The sequence below is a fragment of the Diceros bicornis genome, chromosome 14 (genome assembly GCF_020826845.1).
Source record: "Diceros bicornis minor isolate mBicDic1 chromosome 14, mDicBic1.mat.cur, whole genome shotgun sequence".
Classification (NCBI taxonomy): Eukaryota; Metazoa; Chordata; class Mammalia; order Perissodactyla; family Rhinocerotidae; genus Diceros; species Diceros bicornis.
Genome location: NC_080753.1, coordinates 29,475,389 through 29,499,360, shown reverse-complemented (window position 1 = coordinate 29,499,360; position 23,972 = coordinate 29,475,389). Strand labels below are relative to the sequence as shown.

Sequence of the window (23,972 nt, the reverse complement as noted above, 5' to 3'; positions counted from 1 at the left end):
GAGTCCCAGGCCTGGGTGGTGGGAAATGAGGGCAGGGGGGTGGGTGGCTAGCGCGGCCGACTCTCCCTCAGTCAGCTGCCCGCAGGGAACGTATTACCACGGCCAGACGGAGCAGTGTGTGCCATGCCCAGCGGGCACCTTCCAGGAGAGAGAAGGGCAGCTCTCCTGCGACCTTTGCCCTGGGAGTGATGCCCACGGGCCTCTCGGAGCCACCAACGTCACCACGTGTGCAGGTGCCAGGGGAACAAACAATACAGAATGGGGTAGGGTGGGCACTGGGATGCCCATGGGCATGGGATTTCCCAAGGGCAGGCCCAGGCTCCAGGCCACTCTCCTAGTCAATGTCCTGTTTGTATGCCTCTGTCCCCTGAGACTGGGTGACCCCATGGGGATGACCAGGACCATCCCCATCAGAGTTGGGCCCTTGGTTCATTGCAGGTCAGTGCTCACCTGGCCAACACTCTGTAGATGGGTTCAAGCCCTGCCAGCCATGTCCACGTGGCACCTACCAACCTGAAGCAGGACGGACCCTGTGCTTCCCATGTGGTGGGGGTCTCACCACCAAGCACGAGGGGGCCATCTCATTCCAAGACTGTGACACCAAAGGTGAGTGGGCTACCCACCCCACTAGGGGACTCCCCAACCCCAACTATTTCCAAAAAAACTCTCCAGGTCCCCAGAGTGGACCCAAGTATGTTGCCCCACCCTCTTCCTCAAACCCGATAAGGCCCAGCTGCCTGACCAACCATACTATCCTGCTTACAGGACCCATACTGATCCTCCACCAATCCCAAGCCTGGGAATTGGGGAATGAATAACAGTCACACTCACCCCTCTACTTTGGAGAACTGGTGGCACATTCCTCTCAATACTACAGATGAGTTTCTGTACAGGTTTGGCACAATGCTCAGTGCCTGAAGGAAAAGGATTGGCACTGTAGCCAACCACTCTCTCAAGTGTGTATTTCCCTGGACTTAAATTCTGGCCTGACTAGGAAAGTTGGGACTCTGGAAGGAACTTTGGTGTCTTCAGTCTCCTGATTCTCCATGATGAATGCATCCTGCTCATTCCATGCCCCAGAACTCCCACTTGCCTGCCATCTTACTCCTACCTTTCCCCCTTGCCTGCAGTCCAGTGCTCCCCTGGGCACTACTACAACACCAGCATCCATCGCTGTATCCGCTGTGCCATGGGCTCCTATCAGCCTGACTTTCGTCAGAACTTCTGCACCCGCTGTCCAGGAAACACAAGCACTGACTTTGATGGCTCCACCAGTGTCACCCAGTGCAAGAGTACGTGGCAGGCCAGGCTGTGGAAAAGGGGGTAGAGAGGTCTGGGAGCAGTGGGCATGGGAAGAAGCAGGGGGTGGGCAGGGAGGAGTAAACCAACAGAGAGCAGGGCTGGGGAGTGGATGGGCAGGCAAGTCCCCCCCTCAATCTCTTCCCAACCCATTCAATCTCAAGACCAGTTGCTGGGCTGGGCCCTTTAGTACTCTCTCCCTGGAGTGAGGTAATGGGGAGGCAGAGACAGGTGAAGTGAGATGAGAAGGTACTAAAAGGGTAGGAGGGAAGGTGGACCCAGAACTTGGAGAGTAGATGATAAACTAGGAAGACAGCTATCTACACGTGTCTGATTTCTACTTAAGAACTCTTCAATTTCCCCAACCCATTTCCCCACTGACTTCCTTTCTCTTTCTTGCTTTGTCCACTGGGGCTTGGCTACAGATCGCCAGTGTGGTGGGGAGCTGGGTGAGTTCACTGGCTATATCGAGTCCCCCAACTACCCAGGCAACTACCCAGCCGGCGTGGAGTGCATCTGGAACATCAACCCCCCACCCAAGCGCAAGATCCTTATCGTGGTACCCGAGATCTTCCTGCCATCTGAGGACGAGTGTGGGGATGTCCTCGTCATGAGAAAAAACTGTGGGTGGCTGCAGAGCTGGGCTAGGGACGGGCAGTCCAAATCTGGTTGGGAGGGAGAGGGAGAGAGAAGATTGGTACAGAAAGAATTGGGGCAGTGACAAGGGAGGCCTTGGGAGGAGAGAAGCTAACAAAGGAAAACAGCAGTGAATGCTACATATTTGGTGGAGAGCAGAGTTAAGAAAGCCAGCATTGGTATTAGAACTCCAATAGTGTTACATGTGTCACTTTCCTATTCTAGCATTTTTGCTGTTCCATTCATGTAAATATCAAATTTCTTATACTATCTGAGTTCCTGGATATCAGAAAGGAGTTGTGGAACAAGCCCAGGGCAGTAGGAGAGGATATGTGTATGTTGGGGGTAAGGGAGGTGCATGCAGTGGGGAGAGCCTCTGTCAGCATGACTCCTTCACCCGACAGCCCTCACCCCAGGGTAGCTTGTTCTGCTGCTCTCCTAACCTACTGCTTGCCTTCCCAGCCTCCCCATCCTCCATTACCACTTATGAGACCTGCCAGACCTACGAGCGCCCCATTGCCTTCACGGCCCGCTCCAGGAAGCTCTGGATCAACTTCAAGACAAGTGAGGCCAACAGTGCCCGTGGCTTCCAGATTCCCTATGTTACCTATGATGGTGAGCACGGGCAGGAGAGCCAGGGAGGTGGGTGAGAAAGGGAAGGCTCCTGGGTCTTGGGAGGGAGCAAGGGGAGCAGGAAGATTTCCTACCCCTAAACTCCTCCCCTTGGTTGACTTTGCAGAGGACTATGAGCAGCTGGTAGAAGACATTGTGCGAGATGGCCGGCTTTATGCATCTGAAAACCACCAGGAGATTTTAAAGGCGAGTGAATATTAACAACAATAATGATACCCAACATTTAATGAGCATGCAACAATGTGCAGGCAATATGCTAAGTGCTTACATGAATATTCTCATTTGATAGACACAACAGTTCTATGAAGTAGGTACTTTCCTAATTCCCACATTACAGATGAGAAAACTGAGGCACAGAGAATTATGGAACTTGCCCAATGATAAAGCTGGGGTTTGAGCCCAAGCTCATCTGACTGCAGTGTCACCCATACTATCTTATACCTTGAGGGAAGAGAAAGGGAAGATGAGGAAATGAAATGACCTCTACCTCTTCCACCAAGAAATATAGGGAAATTGAAGTATAGAAAGATGCTTTTGCATAAGTTCCTTCCTTCCCTTACTCCATGCTGCAGAAAAGCAGCAGATCTAGCATAGCATTTCTCAGAGTTAACTTAGTATAGCCCTCTTTTAAAGGTAAAGAAATGTTTCCAACATTGAAGAATGGACTAGATACCTGGGTGTGCAGATCCTAGTTTGAGAAAATCTTAAGAAACTATAGTCCTAGTCACAGTATGATCCTTCACAAACTATCAATGCAAAAAATTTTATCTTTATGATTAATAAAATAATTTTTGTATTATCAAAATAAGAGACAAAATAATGACAAAAATCTTCTAGAACTTGTAGATTGTAAAGAATATAATATCAGCAATGCTTTTCAAACACTTTTTAAAGCATCTGAACCCTCATTTCAAATGTGCTGTGGAACTCCAATGCATAAAGTAGTAGAACTGTTCTGATTAAAGTGCGGATGAGAGGCTGGAAGCCCCACTTCTTATTTTAAAAATCTGCTGATGCAATGGAAAGAACATTAGCCTAGAAGCCAGAAGATCTGAGTCCTAATGCACAGAGCCTGGCACCTAGTAGACTCTCCACATATCATGTTGCTGTTTCAGACAGGGTCGTCAGGAAAGGACTCTGAGGAGAAGAGATCTGAATGAGGTAAAGGGCTACCCATTAGAAGATGAAGAGAGGAGCATTCCAAGCTAAGGAGCATGGAAGTAGTGTGGCATGTTCGAGAACCTTGAGAAGGCCAGTGTGGCTCAGCAGAGTAAGGAAAAGTCAAGGGGGGATGAAGGAGAGACAGCAGGGCACAGATCACATTCAGCCTGTGGGCCATGCAAGGGACTTGGCTTTGCTGAGTGACAAAAGAAATCAGAGAAGTGTTTTGAATAGAAAAAGGACACGATCTAATTAAAAACTTAAAAAGTCACTCTGGCTGCAGTAAGGGAGAACATTCTGTAGAGGGACAAGGGTAGAGGGAAGCATGGAGACCAGTTAGGTCTATTGCAGTAGTTCAAGTGAGAGATGGTGGTAGCTGTGGAGACAGTGAGAAGTGGTCAGACTCTGGATATATTCTGAAGGTAGAATCAACAGGATTTGCCGTGGTTGTGAGCAAGAGAGAGGAGTCAAGGATGGCTCCAAGGATTGGGACCTGAGCATTGGAAGGATGAAGCTGCCATTGACTGAGCTGTAGAATTCTAAAGGAGGAACACATGGTGGGGATGGGAATCCAGAGTTAACCTCAGGGTATGCCTATTAGACATCAAGAGCCAAGGCTGGTGTTCCTCTTTCCCACCCACAACACTGAGGCTGATGTTGCCGCCTGCCGTACTCTGCAGGACAAGAAGCTCATCAAGGCCTTCTTCGAGGTGCTGGCCCACCCCCAGAACTACTTCAAGTACACAGAGAAGCACAAGGAGATGCTGCCAAAATCCTTCATCAAGCTGCTCCGCTCCAAAGTTTCCAGCTTCCTTAGGCCCTACAAATAGTGCCATAGGCCCAAGACCCAGGTTTTGAAGCCCACAGACTCTTTAGCCCTCAGAGCTGGCAGCCCCCACCCTCAGATGAGAAACTCTCCTCTCTCTTTTTGGAGAAAAAAAAAATATCACTATATAGACCAAACACTTTCCCTTTCTGTCTCTCTAGCTTTGTTTCCTTGTCTCTCTTTGCCTCTCTCTCTCTCTCTTTCGCTTCACTGTTTTCTCTTTTCCTACGTGCTCCCTGGAAAAGCCATTCAGTGCTGGCACTATTCCCCGAGGGGGGAAGGAAGAGTAGCCCCCTCCCCTTCCCAGCCACACTGTCCATTTTACAAGTTCACATCCCTGGCCCCATCAGCGTACAAGGGTGCTAGAGGCCCCACAAACGAAGTGTGTCTAGTGGGGAATGGGGAGGGGGAAGAGGGGTTTCTGCCATTTTAGGGTGTGCCTTGCTAGTCAGGAGCCAAAATGTCCCCTGGCTGTGCCCCCCAGGGTGATTCTAACAGCCCAGAGTTCTGCCAAAGAAGCCTTTGATTTACAGGCTTAATGCCAGCACTGGTCCTCTGGGGCATATGGTTTGAGCCCTAGACCGCCCACATAGCCGGCTTTCTTGTCTATACAGCCCCTCTCCTTCTTCCCCCACATGTCTGCCTGAGGTCCAACCCATGAGGGCTTACAAAAGGCCCACACCACCGGGCTAGTGGACACTGGCCGAATGAGAAAGAGCAGCAGACATTACCATGTTGAATGTGCTGCTGTTGCTCCCTGAGAAAAAGACTATGGCTCTGCAGGTCAGAAACCAGGTTTTAAAGCATCGCGAAAAAAAGAAAACAACAAAAAAGAAAATGTATCATCTAAAGGACTAGACTACAGAACAATCGGGAGCCAGCCTGAAACACTAATCCCTTTTCTTTTTTGTCTTCCCTGGCCCAGCCATCCCCTCACACCCACCCGAGTGCTCCCTGGGGGAGCCCTACTCCTTTTGTTATGTGTTATCCCAAAAGAAACATGGCTGCTGACTGGAAGCCAGCCTGGGCCTTGCCCCAGAGTTGTCTTTCCCTTGTAGCCCCAGATGGCTCGTGGGCTCCACCAAAGAGGACCCTGCTCTGCAGCCAGCCCAGAGCCACCTACCTCTGGCCCCAGGCTATGGGCAGCAAGAGGAATGTGTGTGCACTTGGCAAGCCTTCTGCCCACCCTGTCCACATCTAATAAGTGCAATCATTTTGAGTCTTTCTATGTTGTCTAAAGGGAGGGGTTTTTGTTTTCTGGTTTTGTTTTTTGTTTTTGTTTCTTTTTCCTCTATTAGAACAACCCTATTTATAGCTGCCCAAGAGAGAAGAGTGTATGTTTGGAGTGGAAGAAAAAAATATTTTGAATCTCATGAACCTTGAGTGCTGGAGCATCTGATCTGTCCCTACTCCCCCACCAGTGGCCATCTAGACCTCTAGAGCCCTCTGCTGGGGTAACCCAGGGCTGTAGCTCAGAGGCACCTGATGTGTAGGACAGTAATTCTGGGGACTTGATGGAGCAGGAAGGAGAGGGACCTGTGTTTGCTAAACCAATCCTGCCAACCCTGTGCCCCTCCATGGATTCAGCATGGACCTTGTGATTGTAGAGGCCTATGGAACTGGTCAGTGATTCTCCACCCCAAGTAGGGAAAACCTCCATCTTTTCCCTGCCTTCATGCTGTTTTCCCCTGGGATCCACATGGAAGAGGACCAGGACAAACCCCGTGGGGATGGGCTGACTCAGGGCCCTGAGGCCAGAGGCAAGGCTATAAGAGCCAAGAATAGGACAGGTATCCAGGCATGAAGTTGTTTGCCTGACCTTGTGCACTCTGCCTACTCCTATCTGTTCACCATTCCCTCTCGGAGCTGACTTCAAGCCTAGCTTCCTCAATTACTGCTTTTCAAAAGGAAGAAGAATCAAGTCCATGCCCAAGCCCAGATCCTGCATACACTCCACCCTCAATCCACTGCTGCCTGTAAAATTATTTTCCATTTGCTCCTAATTCCCCCCAAAACTGTAGTCCTATTCAATCAGAGGCTACCAATTGACTCCTAGGGTTCACTTCTAAGTGACAGTCCCAGGCCACTGCTCCCCCAGGAGACTCAACACTAAAAGGTGTCTGGCCTTCCTGCCCGGCCCCCTAACCCCCGCCCCCAACAGTAGCATTCACCAGCCAAAACAGCCTTAGGCAGTAGGTAGCCAATGTCACAGCTAGATACCCTGACATCCATTAGCCAACACCATGGCCTTTGGGGGTGGAGTGCCTGGCTGCCTTTGTGTCTCTGGGTCAAAGAGGGCTCCAAGGTAAAGATACAAAATGGCTGCTTCCAAGCAAGGAAATGATCTTTTAATCGAAGTATCCACACTTCCCAGGAAATGCCATGAAAACTGCTTTAATCAACTTTGACCATCCTAATTTTCCACGAGAAGCTAGGATAACTTTCTGATTCCTCTCTCCCTACCATTTTGCATATCTCTTAGAAAGCCAAACAGTGTTTCCCAATTTATGCCTTCAGGGTCTGGCTTCTCCTTGCTCTCTTCTTTTCTTGTCCCCCCATATATACACATAAACACACTTCCTCCAATAATTTATTCTATGGTTTCTGGGACCTGCAAATGACTTCCACAGTATGGAAAGTATAGACCACTAGGCTTCTTAACTGATGTCAAGACAGATCTTAGTGAGCAGGTGAAGACCTGCTAATGTCCAACTTTAATTTAGATCTTCCAAGTTGGGGGTTAAGAACCCAGGCAAAGCTGCTGCTGAACCTATGGGGGAAGCCGGCCCTGGGGCATCAAACTAGGGGTTAAGTGGACTGAATGAGGAGTCAACACTCAGGGACTCTCTAAGCCTTTACAGGCCAGACAGAAAAAGAGGTTTTTACCAGTGTGGGAAAGTGGAAAGATGGTGTAAACGGGAACCTTTCATGAACCAACCCAGAGGCCTCTCTGCAGGATGGGGTATTTACAGGGCCACAGTACTGTGAGGCCTCATTTATCTTAGTACAAAACCTGTCCTGATCTGAGTTTGGGGATGGGAAGCCATTTCTACAAGGGCTCCAAGCGCCAAATGATGCATATCAGAAAGGCACTTATATCCTCAGCAACATGGCAGTTCCTTTTTACTTCTTTGCCTTCCTCTTTCTGTATTATTAGGCCAGGCCCATTCCCTAAACCTGAGGGAACTCGCAGAGTCAGGAGAAAACTGACCAGAGCCTGGACTTGAGCTGCCGTGCCCCAAGCCTACAAATCCCCAGAGGTTGACAGTGAGCTGTGACTGCTCTGACTTCCCCAGGATTGAGTTAGTTTGAGGTGGTGGGGGCTCAGATTTGTTGCTGAAAGTTCAGTAATACAATCCTGGTCATTGGCCCTAGTGAAACTTTTTATATCTGAGAAGTGTTCTCCATATGTATGTTTGAGGTGACTCTGGAGTGGATTAGGAGGTCATATCTCAAAATGTCAGAAAACGTTATAGAGTATTCAAACTTTTGTATTTGCTGCTTAACTTGAACATAACAGGCTCAAACTAAGGGAAGGGAAACAAAGTATAACTGACCATAAGCAGAAAATAAATAACCTGCTTGGCTTGCTTTCTTAAGCAAAGTAAGAGAAAAGTGAAAGCAAACAACACAAGGATATCTTTAAATTTACCTGTCTCAAAGGTAGCACACCCTGCCCTTGAGCCATTATTTGGACTAGGAACCCTTAAAGAAAATATACGATTAGAGGGACTAGAACCCCCAGTTCTGTTATCAGCTTATCTAGACAACACAGATTGTAGCAGTTTGGACAAACTGAAAACTTTATTCTTCTGTGTGAGTTGAACTGAAGTTTCAAAGAATAATCATTACCATGTGGGAGGCTTTCTTTTTTTTTTAATGCAGAAGAAATCTCAAAATATTGTATTTATATCTGCCTTCCACTGCTGCCAATATAGTAAGCATCTCCTACACAATCAACAATAAACAGTAAATGATGCAGTTCATAGAGTATTTTGCACTTGGGGAAAAAAATGTATCTGAACTTGTAAAAAGAAATGTTTGGATTTTGTATTTGTTTTTATTATTATTATTATTAAAATACTGAATGAAACTCCTTAGCCTGGCATCTTTTCCTCTGTCTCAATAGCTTATCCTAGAGCTGGAAAAACCTTTGAGGAGACAAAGTGTCTTCTGGCTACGAGATAGGACTTACCCTAATTTTTCATTTATCCATCTTATTCCTAATGATTTTGGAATTTGAAAAGGCTTGTCTCTTTGTCTATTTTTAAAAGCAGTATCAAGAATTATCCCCTGAGGGGGATCTAAAGAGTGGGAGAAATTTAGGGAACTGTTTCTCCTCACCACAGTACAATTCCCAAGTTAAAATGTCCCACCTCTAGCAAAGTACCAGCACTGAGAGTCACCCAAGGTTGTTCTTTTTACGCAGTACACTCTTAGCCACCAAACAGAATTCTGAAATACAGATCATCCAGCCACTACCACCATTACCACTATAGGGCATGGGAAAGCAATCTCCAATCTCTTATAAATGAACAGTTCCAATTTCTAGGCTCAGAGATGATAGATAAAACTTAATTGTTGCAATTATATAATTCCCTGACATGAAATTTTACTGGATTTAATATGTACATGATATAGCCATTTAAGAGGAACAAGGAAAAAAATCTACCTGATCAAAAAATATGTTGGGTTGGCCTACCAGAATCCTGAACTTCTCTGTTAGCATCTATAAAGGAGATAGAGGGCCGGCCCCGTGGCTTAGCGGTTAAGTGCGGTGCACTCCACTGCTGGCGGCCTGGGTTCGGGTCCCGGGTGCGCACCAACGCACGGCTTCTCCGGCCATGCTGAGGCCGAGTCCCACATGCAGCAACTAGAGGGATGTGCAGCTATGACATACAACTGTCTACTGGGGCTTTGGGGGAATAAATAAATAAATAAAAATTAAAAATATATATATATATATATACAAAGGAGATAGATGCATTTGTTCCACAATTACTGAGCTCTTGTTATGTGCCAGGCATCGTGCATCAGGATGTCATAGCTTGATAACAATAGCCATGCTCAAGATCCACACTCCTGGGCCGGCCCCGTGGCTTAAGTGCGCGCGTTCTGCTGCTGGTGGCCCAGGTTCCGATCCCGGGCGCGCACTGACGCACTGCTTCTCCCGCCATGCTGAGGCCATGTCCCACATACAGCAACTAGAAGGGTGTACAACTATGACATACAACTATCTACTGGGGCTTTGGGGAAAAAAAAAAAAGGAGGAGGATTGGCAGTAGATGTTAGCTCAGAGCTGGTCTTCCTCAGCAAAAAGAGGAAGATTAGCATGGATGTTGGCTCAGGGCTGATCTTCCTCACAAAAATAAATAAATAAATAAAACTGTTAAAAAAAAAAAAAAAGATCCACACTCCTATTTGAGATTCCCGGGTCCTGGGTGCGGACCTACTCACCACTCATCAAGCCATGCTGAGGCGGCGTCCCACACAGAAGAACTACAAGGACCTACAACTAGCATATACAACTATGTACTGGAGGCTTTGGGGAGAAAAAAGGGAAAAAAAGAGGAAGATTGGCAACAGATGTTAGCTCAGGGCCAATCTTCCTCAAAAAAAAAAAAACAAACCCTATTATATAATTTTAATCATGACTGATTTTTAGTAATCTATTATATAAGCTAAAGTTAATTTATTTCCCAGTGACTTTTATAATATTCTTTAAAATGAATATTAACATATTTATTTGAATTGAAAAATGAAGTCTGACTTTTTCCTGACAGAAAGTAAGTCTGATTTGGCTGACTGGTTTGAAATGAAGACTGACTTTGCTAATTACACAAATGGCAGGTGTTTTCCATACTGAAGTGAATCTGCACTTCAATATGTTAACAAAAAGATCCTGAAAACATGTAATAAGATAAAAGAATTTTATCAAAAAATTGTGTTGGCAAAGGAGTATGAAAATCAATATCTGATTAACAAAGTTCCTCTGAGTGAAATGGTAACAGATAGTTAATAATCATTTGTTTATGACTGAAACTAAGACTCTAATGAGTAGATAACAAATCCTTTCACAAGTTCAGTGGTTTCCAATTCTTTGCTTTTTATAAAATGAAAGAACTCTATTTGATAGTACTTGCTAATAGGACACCTTGTGATTGTTGGCATATAATTTAGAAGTAGTTCAAAGACTGGAGGAATGTCACCGTAACAAATCTCTTCCTTTCCCAATTACTATGTGAACAAGTTTTCTCAGTGCTTATGTCTATAAAAATAAAAAACAGGTGCAGAATTGATGTTGCACCTTATCTCCTTCTAATATTAGGTAACATGCATCCATAAATATCTGAACTAATTGAGGAGAAACACCATTCTTCTCATTAAGAGATGCATTTTCAATAAAAATCATACTTTTTAGGTTTCACAAGTTATAAAAATGTATAATATATTTATGCTGTTTAATAATTGTGTACTAGTAACAACTGTAATGACAATTCAATTCAGAAGAAACTTTTTAACAATTAAAGCCTATGATCACAGACAGTAAACTTAAATTTATACTCATTTTTGTTGCCAAGACGTTATGACAGTGATCAATAAAAGACTTTAAAGCATATAATATAATAATTAGGATAAAGTTCTATAGGGGAAGTGTATGGAATTAGGAGTTCAAGAAGAAAGGGAACCATATAAAATTTCTGTTAAAGAAGAGCTTGTTCATATATTTTTAAATGGATGACGGGGGGCATCAAATATTTAGAGTATTTGGGGTCCACTGGATACATTTAAGAATGATGTAATGGTTTTAGTTTAAAATGTCAAAATTGACAATAAGTCAGAAATTATAGTCTTTATATTTGAATTTATGATGGAAAATTTAGATATCAACTTGAACATGAACAAGGGGGTACACAGTTCTTTAAAATTCTTTTATGGAGTCTATTTTTAAAAAAATGTCTGAAGACTACTAGCCTATATGGTATATTGCAGGGGTGGGGCTCAAAGGCAGAACAGAAGCTGCTAGAAATAATCTTCAATCTTCTACTGCAAAGTATCTTCCTCATCAGTTCTCCTGAGTACCTGAAATTACCCACCATCAGAATCTTATTACTTCAAATTCAGACACTGGTTTCCCAGAGTTTTTGTTAATTGTAATGGGAGAGGCGATTAGCCAATCAGATTAGGATCTGCAAGGAATGTGAGAAAGGACAGAAGTATTTTGTATTATGGAACAAAGTGGTGGGGGGACAAACTAGGACACCTATGTTCTATTCCCTGCTCTGTTTCTAACCAGGAGTTTATGCTACAGAACAATGTACCTATTCTCTCTCTCTGTTCTATGTAAAATTAACTTGTCAAATTTCCATCAAAAAGGAACAGAGGGGCCAGCCAAGTGGCCTAGTGGTTAAGTTCATGCGCTCCACTTTGGCACCCCGGGGTTCCTGGGTTCGGATCCCAGGCACAGACCTACACCACTCATCAAGCTATGCTATGGCGGTGACCCACATACAAAATAGAGGAAGATTGTCACGGATGCTAGCTCAGAGACCATTTTCCTCAAGCAAAAAGAGGAAGATTGGTGGGGGCCGGTCGGGTGGTATAGTGGTTAAGTTCGCACACTCCGCTTTGGCGGCCCGGGGTTCACGGGTTCAGATCCCGGGCACAGACTTATGCACTGCTTATCAAGCCATGCTGTGGCAGGCATCCCACATATAAAGTAGAGGAAGATGGGCGCGGATGTTAGCCCAGGGCCAATCTTCCTCAGCAAAAAGAGGAGGATTGGCATCGGATGTTAGCTCAGGGTCAATCTTCCTCAGGAGAAAAAAAAAAAAGGAACAGAAAGAGGGCACCATAGTGCCCAGGCCACTATTTCTATACCAGTAGGTATATAAAGGATTAATAATTAACGATAAGAATGAGCTACTGATTGTCACTGCCCACCTACACTGAGAACCTGCTGAGAATTCTGGCCCCAGTCCCGCCTGTGGAAATGTTGTGCCAAAACAAATAAGATCAGGAGGAGGAGACATCTAAAATTGAAAGGGGGGCTTTCTGGTTAAGCTCTTCAGACAAGGGAGGAGAGGAGCAGGATATCAGTACTCCCGATGGCATCTTTAGCTACCATAGGCCCCAAACTCAGTACTTTGTAAATGTCTCTAGTTTATCGGAATACTTCCTTTTAAAAATTTTTTCTTCAGTTAAATTGTTTTTTGAGGGAGAGCAGGGGAGGATACAAAAGAAACGAGTTAAAGTCTAAAAGAATAGAGGGAAAAGTTTCTCACCTCATTCCTCCAAGAACCCAATTCCTCTCCTAAGCGGCAATCTATACTAGTTTTCTATCTAACAGCTCTCCTTTATTTTTAACTTTTTACCAAAAATCTCACTCTCTTTTAATTTTCCCTTGTTTCTGAAAATTCCCTCCCTGCTGGCCTCCCTGCTGGGAGGGGAGAATGTACAAGAAAGGGCTTGGTTTTGTTCACCCCGAAGCCAGCCTATAACGGGGCAGTAGCTGGTTTTGAGGCTGGGGGTGGGGCTGACGAAGGAATGAGAGTGAGAGAACCCACGAAGACCGTCACGGCGCCCTCCCTAAAGAGGCAAGTCCCCCGGGCTCCTCAAGGTCCTCCTTGTCAATAAGGAGCTATTAATACCTGCAATTGCTGCCTTCAGGGGGTTGGCTCGAAGATCGTAGGCAGTGCCTGCGGACTGCGCCCGGTAAAGTGCTTCGGGACCGTAGGGCGCAGGAGGCAGCCTGGGGGCTCTGAGCCCCGAGGACAGGATCCGCAGGCCCAGTGCGGGCGGCGGGACCCGCGGGAACGGCTTCCCGCACAACCTGTTCCTCCTGTCCTCCCTGGCTCCCGAAGCGCACGTTCTCCCCCGCAGGCCTCCGACGAGACGGCGTGGAGTCCTCGGGGCCTCGGGCTCCTCCTCGCTCCCGCCTCAGGCCTCAGGTGGACAGAGTCCCTGGGCAGGACACGCGGCGGCTTCTCATTGCTATAGCGACGACCCCCGGCGGCTACCAGCGCCCGGGCCCTGACCGGGGCGTCGTGACGTCATCACGCCCTCCCCGGGCGCTCGGCCTCGCGGGCCCTGCGTCACCCCGGCCGGGGGGCGGGGCGGGATCTGAGGGGCGCTCTTCGGCCGCTCGGGCTCTAGGGGCCCGGGAACCAGGATAAGTAGGACGGCGGCCGATGCGAGTGGGAGTGCGGGGTGGAGCGTGTCCTGTATTTTGTATACGGGTTCCGGGGCCCGGTAGAGGCGCGCCGAGAGGAAAGGAAAGTGCGGCGGCCCTGGAACCTGGATATCGCGCGAGGCAAGCTGCGCGCGGGCGGGCGGGCTATGGCGCAGGCGGGTTGCGGGGCCGGCGCTCGTGGCGGGGCCCGGTGCATGGCGGTCTGTCGGCGGAGTCGCCCTCGGGGGCTGTCAGGTTGGTGGCTGCGGGAAGAGTGGGTCCACCGTGCCCAGGTGGGAGGCCGGGCGGGCGCAGAGCCCCGGGCAGGTCCCGAGCCCGGCGTGCCCACCCTCCTCCGGCCCTAGCCCTGCGGCCGGGAGGTTGGGTGGCGGCCTGACCCCTCCCCCACCCGGGGTCCCGGCTCCCGGCCCCCGGCTCCCATCCCTGCCCCTCCGTTCCGCCCTGCGACTCCTCCCCCATGACTCCCAAACCCCACCCCGTGTCTGCGCCCGCCTCCACCTCTCTGACCCCCCACACCCCACCCACTGACCCTAAGACCTCACCAGATAATCCTCAATTGTTATTCATTGACTCTGCCAACCCAGGAATTTCCCCAGCACTGCCCGGGGACCCACCAACCCAGTGACTCCCTCAATTCTAATCCAGTGACTCACGACTCAAGATCCCAACACCCCTTCTTGGTGGCCCCCAGACCTTCTCAGTGACCCCACTGGTCTGGTAACCCTTCCACTTCTACCCTGTGTACCCCCACAAACTTGGTGACTCCCCTCAAACCTTTCCTGGTTACTCCTAAGCCCTACTCCAATAGTTTCCCACCCAGTCATCATCTACATAACCCTCAATATCTGATAATCCCTTCTTTGCCCTGTAACTTCATGATCTTCATTCTATGCTCCCCCTTCATCCTCAGATCACCCCCACTGACATTCCTCTCTGCACCCCCAGCACCCCAGTGTCAATCAGCACATGACTTAAAAATGTCTTAGCACCATACTGGTGCCCAGGAAGATACAAAGATGAATATGAAGTAGTAATAGTTGGAGGCATCAAAGAATTCTGGATTGAGTGTGTGGTCCCAGATTCAAGTCCCAGCTCTGCCACTGTTGTGCTTTGGGAACCTGGGAGAAGTCCCGTCCTCACTCTGGACCTCAGTTTCTCATCTGTATTGTGATAGGTTGGATTAAATGATCTCAGAGTTTCCCTCCAGCTGTGAAATTCTGCAATTCTCAGTCAAGATAATTTTTGTTTGTGGGGCCGGCCCGGTGGCGCAAGCGGTTAAGTGCGCGCCCTCCGCTGCGGCGGCCCGGGGTTCGCTGGTTCGGATCCCGGGCGCGCACCGACGCACTGCTTGGTAAGCCATGCTGTGGCGGCGTCCCATATAAAGTGGAGGAAGATGGGCACAGATGTTAGCCCAGGGCCGTCTTCCTCAGCAAAAAAAAAGAGGAGGTTTGGCGGATGTTAGCTCAGGGCTGATCTCCTCACAAAAAAAAAAAAAAGATAATTTTTGTTTGCAATCATTTTTGTACCCCTTCCTAGAGGTTTACCCTTGTAACCTCACCCAGAGGTCCACTTGCTTCATGAACCTTGTTCCCTCAGTCCCCTGACCCCCTACACTCTTAATAGTCCATACCCATTTCCCTTGATCAGGCCTCATGAGTTAACATGTTTGCAAAGCAGTGTACTAGAGTGCTTCACTTCAGGGCATTGATGTAATAAGAGACCTGAGTTCTGGTATGATTCTGGCCCTTCACCTATGGCACCTTAGGCATACCATTTAGCCTGTCTGAACCCTCAGTCTCCACCTCTGCTAAGGGAGGATAATAGTGCCTGAGATTAAGCATGCAAAGCACTTGGCACCATGCCTGGCCCACGGGAGCCATTAAGTATAAGCTAAGAAGCTCCTATGGGTCTTACTCTGTCCTGGGTTCTAGGGATTCAACAGACAGTAAACACAGGGCCCATACTTTGCATTATCTTTCTACCACTGAGTTCTTGGGATCCCCGTCCTCTTATCTCTGCTGTGGCCTCTTCACTTGTCTGATTCTTTACCCTGATATTTCTTTAATAATGATTACTTACTACCAAGTACCTATTGTATGCCAGGCTTTGTATGTATAAATTAAGTTTACTTTCAACAACCCCAAGAGGTGATTATTATATCCATCGCCATTTCCCATTTTTGTTTCTTTTGTTTTGGTTTTTAATAAATGAAGAACCCGAAACTCACATAGATAAGTAGCAGAGCTGAAATTTGAACCTATAGTCTTTAAAACCCACTTGCTCCATTGCCTCTCTTGCCCCCAAACCTGCCTAATTTTCTAGGTCACCCTCAGCCCATTGTTCCTTATTTTCTAATAATTCCTAAGCCCAACATCAGTTTATTCCATGACCCCCCAGGTTTCTATTACCCTCTGCCCAATGGCTTGGTGACTTCCTCAACGCATTGTTCATGGCTTTTGACCCCACGTTCCCTGAGACCCTTGGACCTTAATACCTCTCTCTATCCTTTGTCCAGACATCGTCTCACCCTGAGTCCTTGGAGCTCCCAGCCCTCGCTCTGTGATCTCACTCACCCTAAGGTGTCTCTCCCCTCACTGGCACTTTATCCCAAATCCTCTGATCCTTTTAATTCCCTTACCCCCAGGAATTCATATACTAAAATCCTCTAGCCCAATAGTCTTTCCTCATATGATTTCTTCCTATTTTCAGTCTTTTCTCAGTGTTGTAGCTGCCTGCCGTCTACCGTCCTCGGCTACATCCTGTTACCTAAAAGCTTCATCTAATTAGCCCTTCATCTAGTGGCCTCCTTCACCCAGCTTCAGTGAAATGAGCCCTTCCATCCCTTCATGAACCCATCCTTCATAACCTATACACCCTCCCGTTCTAAGATCCCTTGTCTTCACACCCTGTCCAATATCCTGTGAGATCTGCCTTTCAGATTCCAGGATTTCATGGCATCTTCCTTATTTTCATCAGTGATCTTTTCAAACTGGAATTGTGTTTCACCTTTTCCCTCTCCCTGTGTCCCTGCCCCTTCTCACAGTGCCTTTTTCCTGCCTTCCTCTTATTTTTCTCCCAGCCATCCTCTTCTCACCAATCTTGATAACAGTGATTATGATATAAACCTCCCTCCCGTCCCAACTCTGTCTCTTCATCCATTTTCCTGTGCGTCCAACTCTAGGGCCACATGAATGACCCTGCCACTCTCAGCACCCCTTCCTTCGCTCACAGCACTGTCCAACCAAACTTCATTGGCCTCTTTGGTTTGTCCAAAGAACTACACTCTTCTCTGGGAACTTCTGATAATAGATCACCAAGATTACAGTCCTTTAGGTAGTGTCGGGGCAGGGAAAATTCCCTTTCTTCCCTTCTTGTGTTCTTGTGGCTGGACAAATAGTAAAATTGACACAAGACCAGATTAACCGGAGTAAAACCCAGTTTAATACGTACGTATTGGAGACCGTAAAGAAATGATGCTCAGAGAGTGAACAAAACAGGCAGTATATATATATATCTTTTACACAAAGAAACATAAATTTGTGAAAAATTGACAGGACAAAGAAATTTAGGTTTAGGGTACATAATTAGTGAGGAATTTAAGCAGAGTTTAGGCTTGAGGTAATAAATTAGCAGGGTTTGTTTATTCAGATTTCTCAGCCTTGAGTTCCCTAGCTCTGGTGATAAGGATGCAGGGAGGGCACCTTTCACATGGGAGATTTATTTCCTGCTTTCAGGGGAACAGAGACAGGAGGGTCAGAATGCCCTTTTTGCTTTTCAAGTAACTTTAATTCTAAAAAATTAATATGCTATTGTGGGATATTTTGGGGTTGCCTGCCCTGGGCCCCAACAGTAGCAAGGAGAGAGACCTTGGAAATCCTTCTGAATCAATTAGCCACGTCGTCTCCTTGACCCTCGCAGGATCCTATCCAGTTTATGAGGCTGCTTGCTGTATATGCCCTCAGGGTAGAATGCTTTGCGTGTCAGTTTCTGCAGGCATTGAATTAGCCCCATTGTTTTCCAAGCTTTGGGAGGACTTTCCACTCCCCTCCCACCGGAAGACTGGATGATGAGTTGCAAAAGGTAACTTTAAAGATCCACATCCAAAAGTCTATTCCGTGGGTCACCAAATTCCCAGGTGTCCTATAGTGTATTTATTGGCTATGCAGCAATAAATACAGCAGAATAAAAACTAGAGTTAAGGAAGAGGTAAATCCTGGGGTCTACAAATTCCATGGCTTGATTTTTAAAAAGGAGCTTTTGCCTTGGGCTTGTTTAATCTTTCTTAGGGCACAGAACATATTCTGCCTTGTATCTTAGTTGTTTATATACTTTTCTCACCCAGCGCCTATCCCACTGTGATTTCCTTGAGAACAGATGCTGGGTTTTCTTTATCTTCTATCATCTTAATCCCGTCCCTCATATTTAGGAGGTAGTCAGTACTTACTGGATTGAATGAACCCATTGAGAAATTCTGCATCAGGTGCAAACAAGTGAAAACAGCTTGTATCTACATTCATTTTGTACCCACAACAACCCCCTCCCCAAACCTCTCCAAAGGGATAATGGGCAAGTCCCTTGATTTAAATAGTCTGGAATTTAGACACTTCCTTTTTTAGTCATTGCTCAAGTCGGGGAATGGATGTAAGTGCTTGTTTTTACTGTATTTCTGGTGAGAGTAGAGACATTGGTTGACATAGTTCCTAGAATACAGTGGTAACAAGGCCAGGGTCTGTCACATATAGACCAGTTCTCAAGAAAACAGCTAGATGAAGTGTTCATTGGGGGTTGCAGAGACGGTCAGAGAACAGAGGAAACTGGTAAAATGTTGGTAATTGTTGAAGTTGGGTAATGGGTTCATGGGGTTCATTATACTATTCTTTCTACTTTTGTGTATGTTTGAAATCCATAACAAAAAGTTTTAAAAAAAAAAGGACAGCTAGATGAACAAGTGCAAATTTAGCACTCTTCCCTGGAAAACTCCTCAAAGCAAATGAGCCGCTGTTACTGAGTCAGTACTATTATCTAAGTTAAGTAGTATCTTTAGTCCTAACCTATTTCTGACCTCTTCTGTTTGTGAGATATCAGGATGCTAAATACAAAAATTAGCACCCTGAAGAATTCTGTACCTGGTGGCCTGGGAATTGTAATGTCCTGGCAACAAGCACCTGTTGCCATGGTCTTTCCCTGCTTCAAAGCCCAGGTGTGGTTTCTGGTGGTGAAGGGCTGGACTTGACTGCAGTAGGGAAGATGAGGGAGAAACCATAGCTCAACTAGGGTCGTCCCCTTCTGGCCTAAAGCCTTCAGATTACTGGTAGATCCTAAAGATATGGCCATTCATTCATATACTCATTCATTCATTGATTCATTCCACAAATGTTTGATGACTATCTCCTAGAGGCCAGGTACTTTTCTAGTACCTAGGGATAAAACAAAGTTCTACGACTTATGGAGCTCACCTGTTGGGGAGTGGATGAGGAAGAGACATAGAATAAATAAAAAAGTAAAATATATATTGAGAAAATTAAGCAGAGAAGGGAGATAGAGAATACCAGCAGTCAGGGAGTTAAATTTTAAATAGGATAGTCAAGGAAGTTCTCACTGAAAAGATAACATTTGAGCAAACACCTGAAGGAAGTTAAGGAGGGAGCTGAGTGTGTATCTGGGAAAAGTGTATTCTGGTCAGAGGGAATAACAAGTGCAAAGGCCCTAAGGTAGGAGTATGCCTCATATATTTGAGAAACATGAGTGCACTAGCCAGTATAGTTGCAATAGGGTGAGAGAGGAGAAACATAGCAGGAGATGTGAGGGTGGGAGTGGGTTGGTGGCAGATCATGTTGGGCTTTATAGACCACTGGATTTTATTGTGAATTGTGAGCTGGAAACCAGGGGAGGGCTGTAGGCAAATAAGTCACATGATCTGACATAAAGGATCATTCTAGCTGCTACGTTGAGAATAAGCTGTAGGAAACAAGGGTGGAAGACCATGATTAGGAGGCTACTGGAATAGTCCGGGCAAGAGAAGTTGGTGGCTTGGACCCAAAGTAAAGCAGTGAAAGAGTGAGAAGTGGTTGGATTCTGGATATATTTTGAAAGAGGAGCCAATAGGATTTGCCGATGGATTGGATGTGGCATGTGAAAGAATCAGAGAAGTTGAGAATGGCTCCCTCATTTTTGGCCTGAGTGACCAAAGGATGGAGTTCCCATTTACTGAAATGGGGGAGCCTGGAGGAGGGGCAGGTTGTGAGAAGGGAGAGATAAGGAGTTCACTTTTGAATGTGTCAAGTTTGAGGTGGCTTTTGGACATGGAGATGTTGAGTAAGCAGCTGGATATACAATTCTGTTAGACATGAGTAAATTTCTGCTCTCCTGGGAACTGAAGAAACACTATTACGCGGGTAAGAGACAAAGGAGTATGGTGGGAAGAACACTCGCAGTTCAGGTGTGCAGCCTGGCTCCCCACCAGGTAGCTGTGTGATCCTTGGGGGACTTCTCTGGCAGCTCTGGCCTCTATATCTTCATCTGCAAAATGACTGCTTTACATTAGCTTTACATACAGCTAGAAACAAGCTGTCTTCTCAGCCTCTCCCATTGTGAGAGTGGATGAGTTAGTGCTTAGTTAAGATGATATATCTGTATGTCTGAGAGCATTTTGGAAACTGCTGAGCTCTATACATGGGATAGCGGTGTCGGTAGTAAGATTCCTTCCTTCCTTCCTTTGCTAGAGTAATACCTAGTGAATGCCTGCCACATGCTGGGTGCTGTGCTGGACACAGAGGATACGATGACATAGAAAATGCCTCCGTGCCCTCGTGGAACACTACAGACAAGCTGCCTGGTGTAGCTTCACTGCTAGGTGCAGAGGGACCTAGGCTGAATTCTGATGGTCTGGTGTGACATTAGCCAGGGAAAGCTTGTTCTTGACCTGGGTTTGGGAGAAAACAGTGAACATGGATGTCAGAGATGAGGCAAGATGGTATTCCAAGTGAGGAAAATGTGGTCATCCTAGCTGGGGCTGGGGGAAGAGTTGGGGTGATGAGACTCCGTTCCTTCTCTCTTGCATTCTTGCACTCAACATTTACTGCTCTGCTACGAGCTCCTCTTAAGGAGCTCATAGTTCTGTAGTAGATGAAGGGTTTCAAATCAGATCTTCGGAGTTGCAATTACATCTAATTCACAGTTAAGTGGAGCTGATTTAGGATTCAAATTTGAGCTAAAGAGCTCAGTTAGCTATGTGACCTAAGAGTATTACTCATTTAGTATCTGTGGGCACATTCTTTGTTAGGTGCTGATTAAGTTGAAATGCGTGCTCGCCAGGAACTTAAATTATAAGCAGTACAACAGGAAGTAGGAGTGTGTTATTTTCCCCCCAAAAAGAGTTAAGTTTAAGGAAAACATACTGTGGCAGAGTAATCCCCTTCACTGCATCTGGAAGCACAGTCACTCTGTCATGTTTATCCTTGTGTCATTTAGATGTCAGTGTTTATCTTGTAAGGACCATCTCTGACCAGCTGAACAAGAATACAGGATATAGCCCCTCTTAATTGATAGGTCACCCACAAAATTAGTTTAGAGTGGATGTGTAGTCAGCATCATTCACTTAACGGAAGGGGGAATTTTGCCCTGGTGAGGGAAAAAAAACAGATACAAATCCAAGTGCAGCTGAAGCCGTTGTCTTTAACTGGTGGCCTTAAGCTACTGACAAAACCTCAGATGCCTCTTGCCCTGGCAGCTATCAGTCAAGGTATAGAAATGTGAGTGTCCACATGAAGGTCCACAAATCCGCTGCAGTTGTCTTTGTTTTGCTGGTAGAAGTGCAGAGCCTACTCAGGCTCCTCACTTAAAGCTCAGCATCAGAAAGATCTGTGATGTTGGATGCAACATCCAAAGCCTCACAGCACATCAGACTCATCTGGTCTGAAGAGCACTTCTTCTAGTGCCTCCTGGTTAACACTCGCCCCACGCTTGCCCTCAGTAATTGGTTCATCTCTGAGAAGTCCAGGTATAACTTGTTAGCTTGGTACTGTTTCTCGCTGCGTAACTCTTCACCTGTTGGAAGTCCCTGCTGCTTTGGGATTAGTTGATAAAGCATATGACCCAGGCAGTTAAGATAAGAACCAAGGAACTGAGGGCTCCTTGAGTTGTAAACTGACCTGAGCCTTAGATGCGGAGGGTGTGGCAGGGGTACCCGAGGCCAGAGTTCTTCTCTCTGTCTGAGAAGATCATCCTCTAAACCTAGGAAGTACTGTCCTGAGGCCACAGAAACAGGGAGAAAGGCAGCCCCTGCTTAGCTGTCACCTCAGCCGACTCACCCTGATGACCAGGGTGACACACATGTTGGGGCCAGCATATCCTCACGTCCTAACAGGTTTGCTGTTGTTTCATGCTCAGCTCGATCAGCTTTCCATATGATACTCCAGAATGGCATCCGTGAATTTTGAAGCTAAGTTTTCAAATGTGGTTTTTCTCCAAACCTGTAACATCGTAGAATCTATCCTGTCAGCACTGGACTCGCTGTGCCTCGTGAACGGAACATCATAGATATTCCTATAGCTAACAAAAGGAGTGCAAAGCATGCTTTTAGACTTTGTTCTTTTATTCACTTATTTTTATTTATTTTTATATAGGTAATACATTCACAAGGCTTAAATTTTTTTTTTTAAGTATAAAAGGTACACAAAGAAAAGTCAACCCCTACATCACAGGGCCCCAGTCACTCAGTTATCATTCCACAGGCAACCCTGGTTAGTAGTTTCTTGACTGTCTTTCCATAGATTTTTTTTATGCCATTGGCAACATACAAAAGGCACTGTTTTATACCCTGCCATTTTTATTTAATATATTGTGGAGATCTTTCCATGTCACTATATAAGGAACTTTATCATTTCTTTATGTCTACATAGTATGGAAGTTCTATATTGGTAGACATTTATGCTACTTCTAATTTTTTGCTATTACATACAGGGATGTGATGAATAACCTTGGACATGTGTCATTTTCACACATGTACATCTGCCTGTAGACTAGACGTGAAATTGTTGGGTTGGATGGTATGTACATTTGTAATTTTGATTTATGCTGCCAAATTGCCCTAGATAGAGCTTGCACCAGTGTTTTCTCCCACCAATGTAAGACTGTGCCTCTTTCGCCACAGCCTCATGGACATTGCTTTGAGTTAAGAATATACAGATTGTCTAAAGATCAATGTAGAATACTGAATCATGAGGCCCTGTGGTGACACTCTATTCCACAGGACACACAAAGCACAACACAGCCCAGTTTGAAGAATATTATATTTAACGTGTCCAAAAGAGGTTAACTGGACCTCTCGTGGTTATAAGAGAAAAAAGGAAGGAAAATCCTAGAGAAAGAAGTTCCCTACCTCAGTACTTAAACTGGCATAAATTAGAGGAGGAATAGATGTCTTTCTTTGCAGGACCTAGGAAGGATGAGGTACAGGTGGTAATAGGAAGGCTGCAGGAGAATAAAGGAAAACCGAAAGAGGGAAGAGATGGCAAACAAGCAGACGAGTTTGGTGTCCACTGTAGAACTGCGTCTGAGCTCAATGCTGGTATCTTTTTATTTCAGTGACAATTTTTTTAAAGATTATACCACTTCCTTTTAGCCTAACTTTTCATGTTTGTTTCTTTTTGGCCTCTTCTGCCTTCATCTCACTTGGAGTTAAGATTTCTGTGAGTTGAAACTGGATGAATGTTCAACCTTATGTCTTTTTTCATTTAGCGTTAATTTGTTAACCCTCCTCCGTCACTCCAGACAGTCTTCATGGTTCTTGTCTAAAACGTTGAAACAAGCATCCTGTGCAAGTAGCTCTTGTTTTCTGTGCATTCTTTTTGTGGGATGAATTATGAAGATGAGGTTATTAGATCTCAGATCTTGAACCTTTTTTTCCTTGTGGGGTTAAGCATAGATGGATTGTTCTCTGGAGAGCCTGGAGCAACCTCTAATGCTGGTCAGCAGTGCATGATGTGCCTGCCTCCTGGTCTTGCCAACGTCGATGGTTGGTTTTTGTTTTTTTTTGATTAATAGACTTTATTTCTTAGAGCAGTTTTAGGTTTACAGAAAAATTGAACAGAAAGTACAGAGAGTTCCCATATATTCTCCCTCTCAACCCAGTTCCCAGTTTCTCCTATTATTAACATCTTGCCTTGGTGTGGTATATTTGCTACAATTGATAAACCAATATTGATGCATTATTATTAACTAAAG

The 23,972-nt window shown here is 45.9% G+C and overlaps 2 protein-coding genes and 1 long non-coding RNA gene across 12 annotated transcripts in view; 2 read left to right on the top strand and 1 right to left on the bottom strand.

The window, feature by feature from the left end:
• Window positions 1–8,648, top strand: part of SCUBE3 (signal peptide, CUB domain and EGF like domain containing 3) — a 37,188-nt gene extending 28,540 nt beyond the window's left edge. For 2 of the 6 annotated variants that reach the window (XM_058554537.1, XM_058554534.1), the window contains 7 exons: window positions 72–233; window positions 439–606; window positions 1,131–1,292; window positions 1,725–1,922; window positions 2,398–2,577; window positions 2,675–2,754; window positions 4,410–8,648. In XM_058554537.1, the coding sequence (XP_058410520.1) occupies window positions 72–233; window positions 439–606; window positions 1,131–1,292; window positions 1,725–1,922; window positions 2,398–2,577; window positions 2,675–2,754; window positions 4,410–4,559 (1,100 nt within the window). In that variant the 3' untranslated portion in view covers window positions 4,560–8,648. The remainder of the gene's footprint in view (window positions 1–71; window positions 234–438; window positions 607–1,130; window positions 1,293–1,724; window positions 1,923–2,397; window positions 2,578–2,674; window positions 2,755–4,409) is intronic. The other 4 variants (XM_058554535.1, XM_058554538.1, XM_058554539.1 and 1 more) reach the window with 3 other exon arrangements.
• The window catches only part of LOC131413739 (uncharacterized), a 40,631-nt gene extending 27,043 nt beyond the window's left edge, over window positions 1–13,588 (bottom strand). For both annotated transcript variants that reach the window (XR_009222015.1, XR_009222016.1), the window contains exon 1: window positions 13,207–13,588. This is a non-coding gene — a long non-coding RNA (uncharacterized LOC131413739). The remainder of the gene's footprint in view (window positions 1–13,206) is intronic.
• Window positions 13,589–13,875: 287 nt separating this feature from the next.
• ZNF76 (zinc finger protein 76) overlaps window positions 13,876–23,972 on the top strand; it is a 31,583-nt gene continuing 21,486 nt past the window's right edge. For all 4 annotated transcript variants that reach the window (XM_058554533.1, XM_058554530.1, XM_058554531.1 and 1 more), the window contains exon 1: window positions 13,876–13,982. The gene's annotated coding sequence lies outside the window, so the exon portion shown is untranslated. The remainder of the gene's footprint in view (window positions 13,983–23,972) is intronic.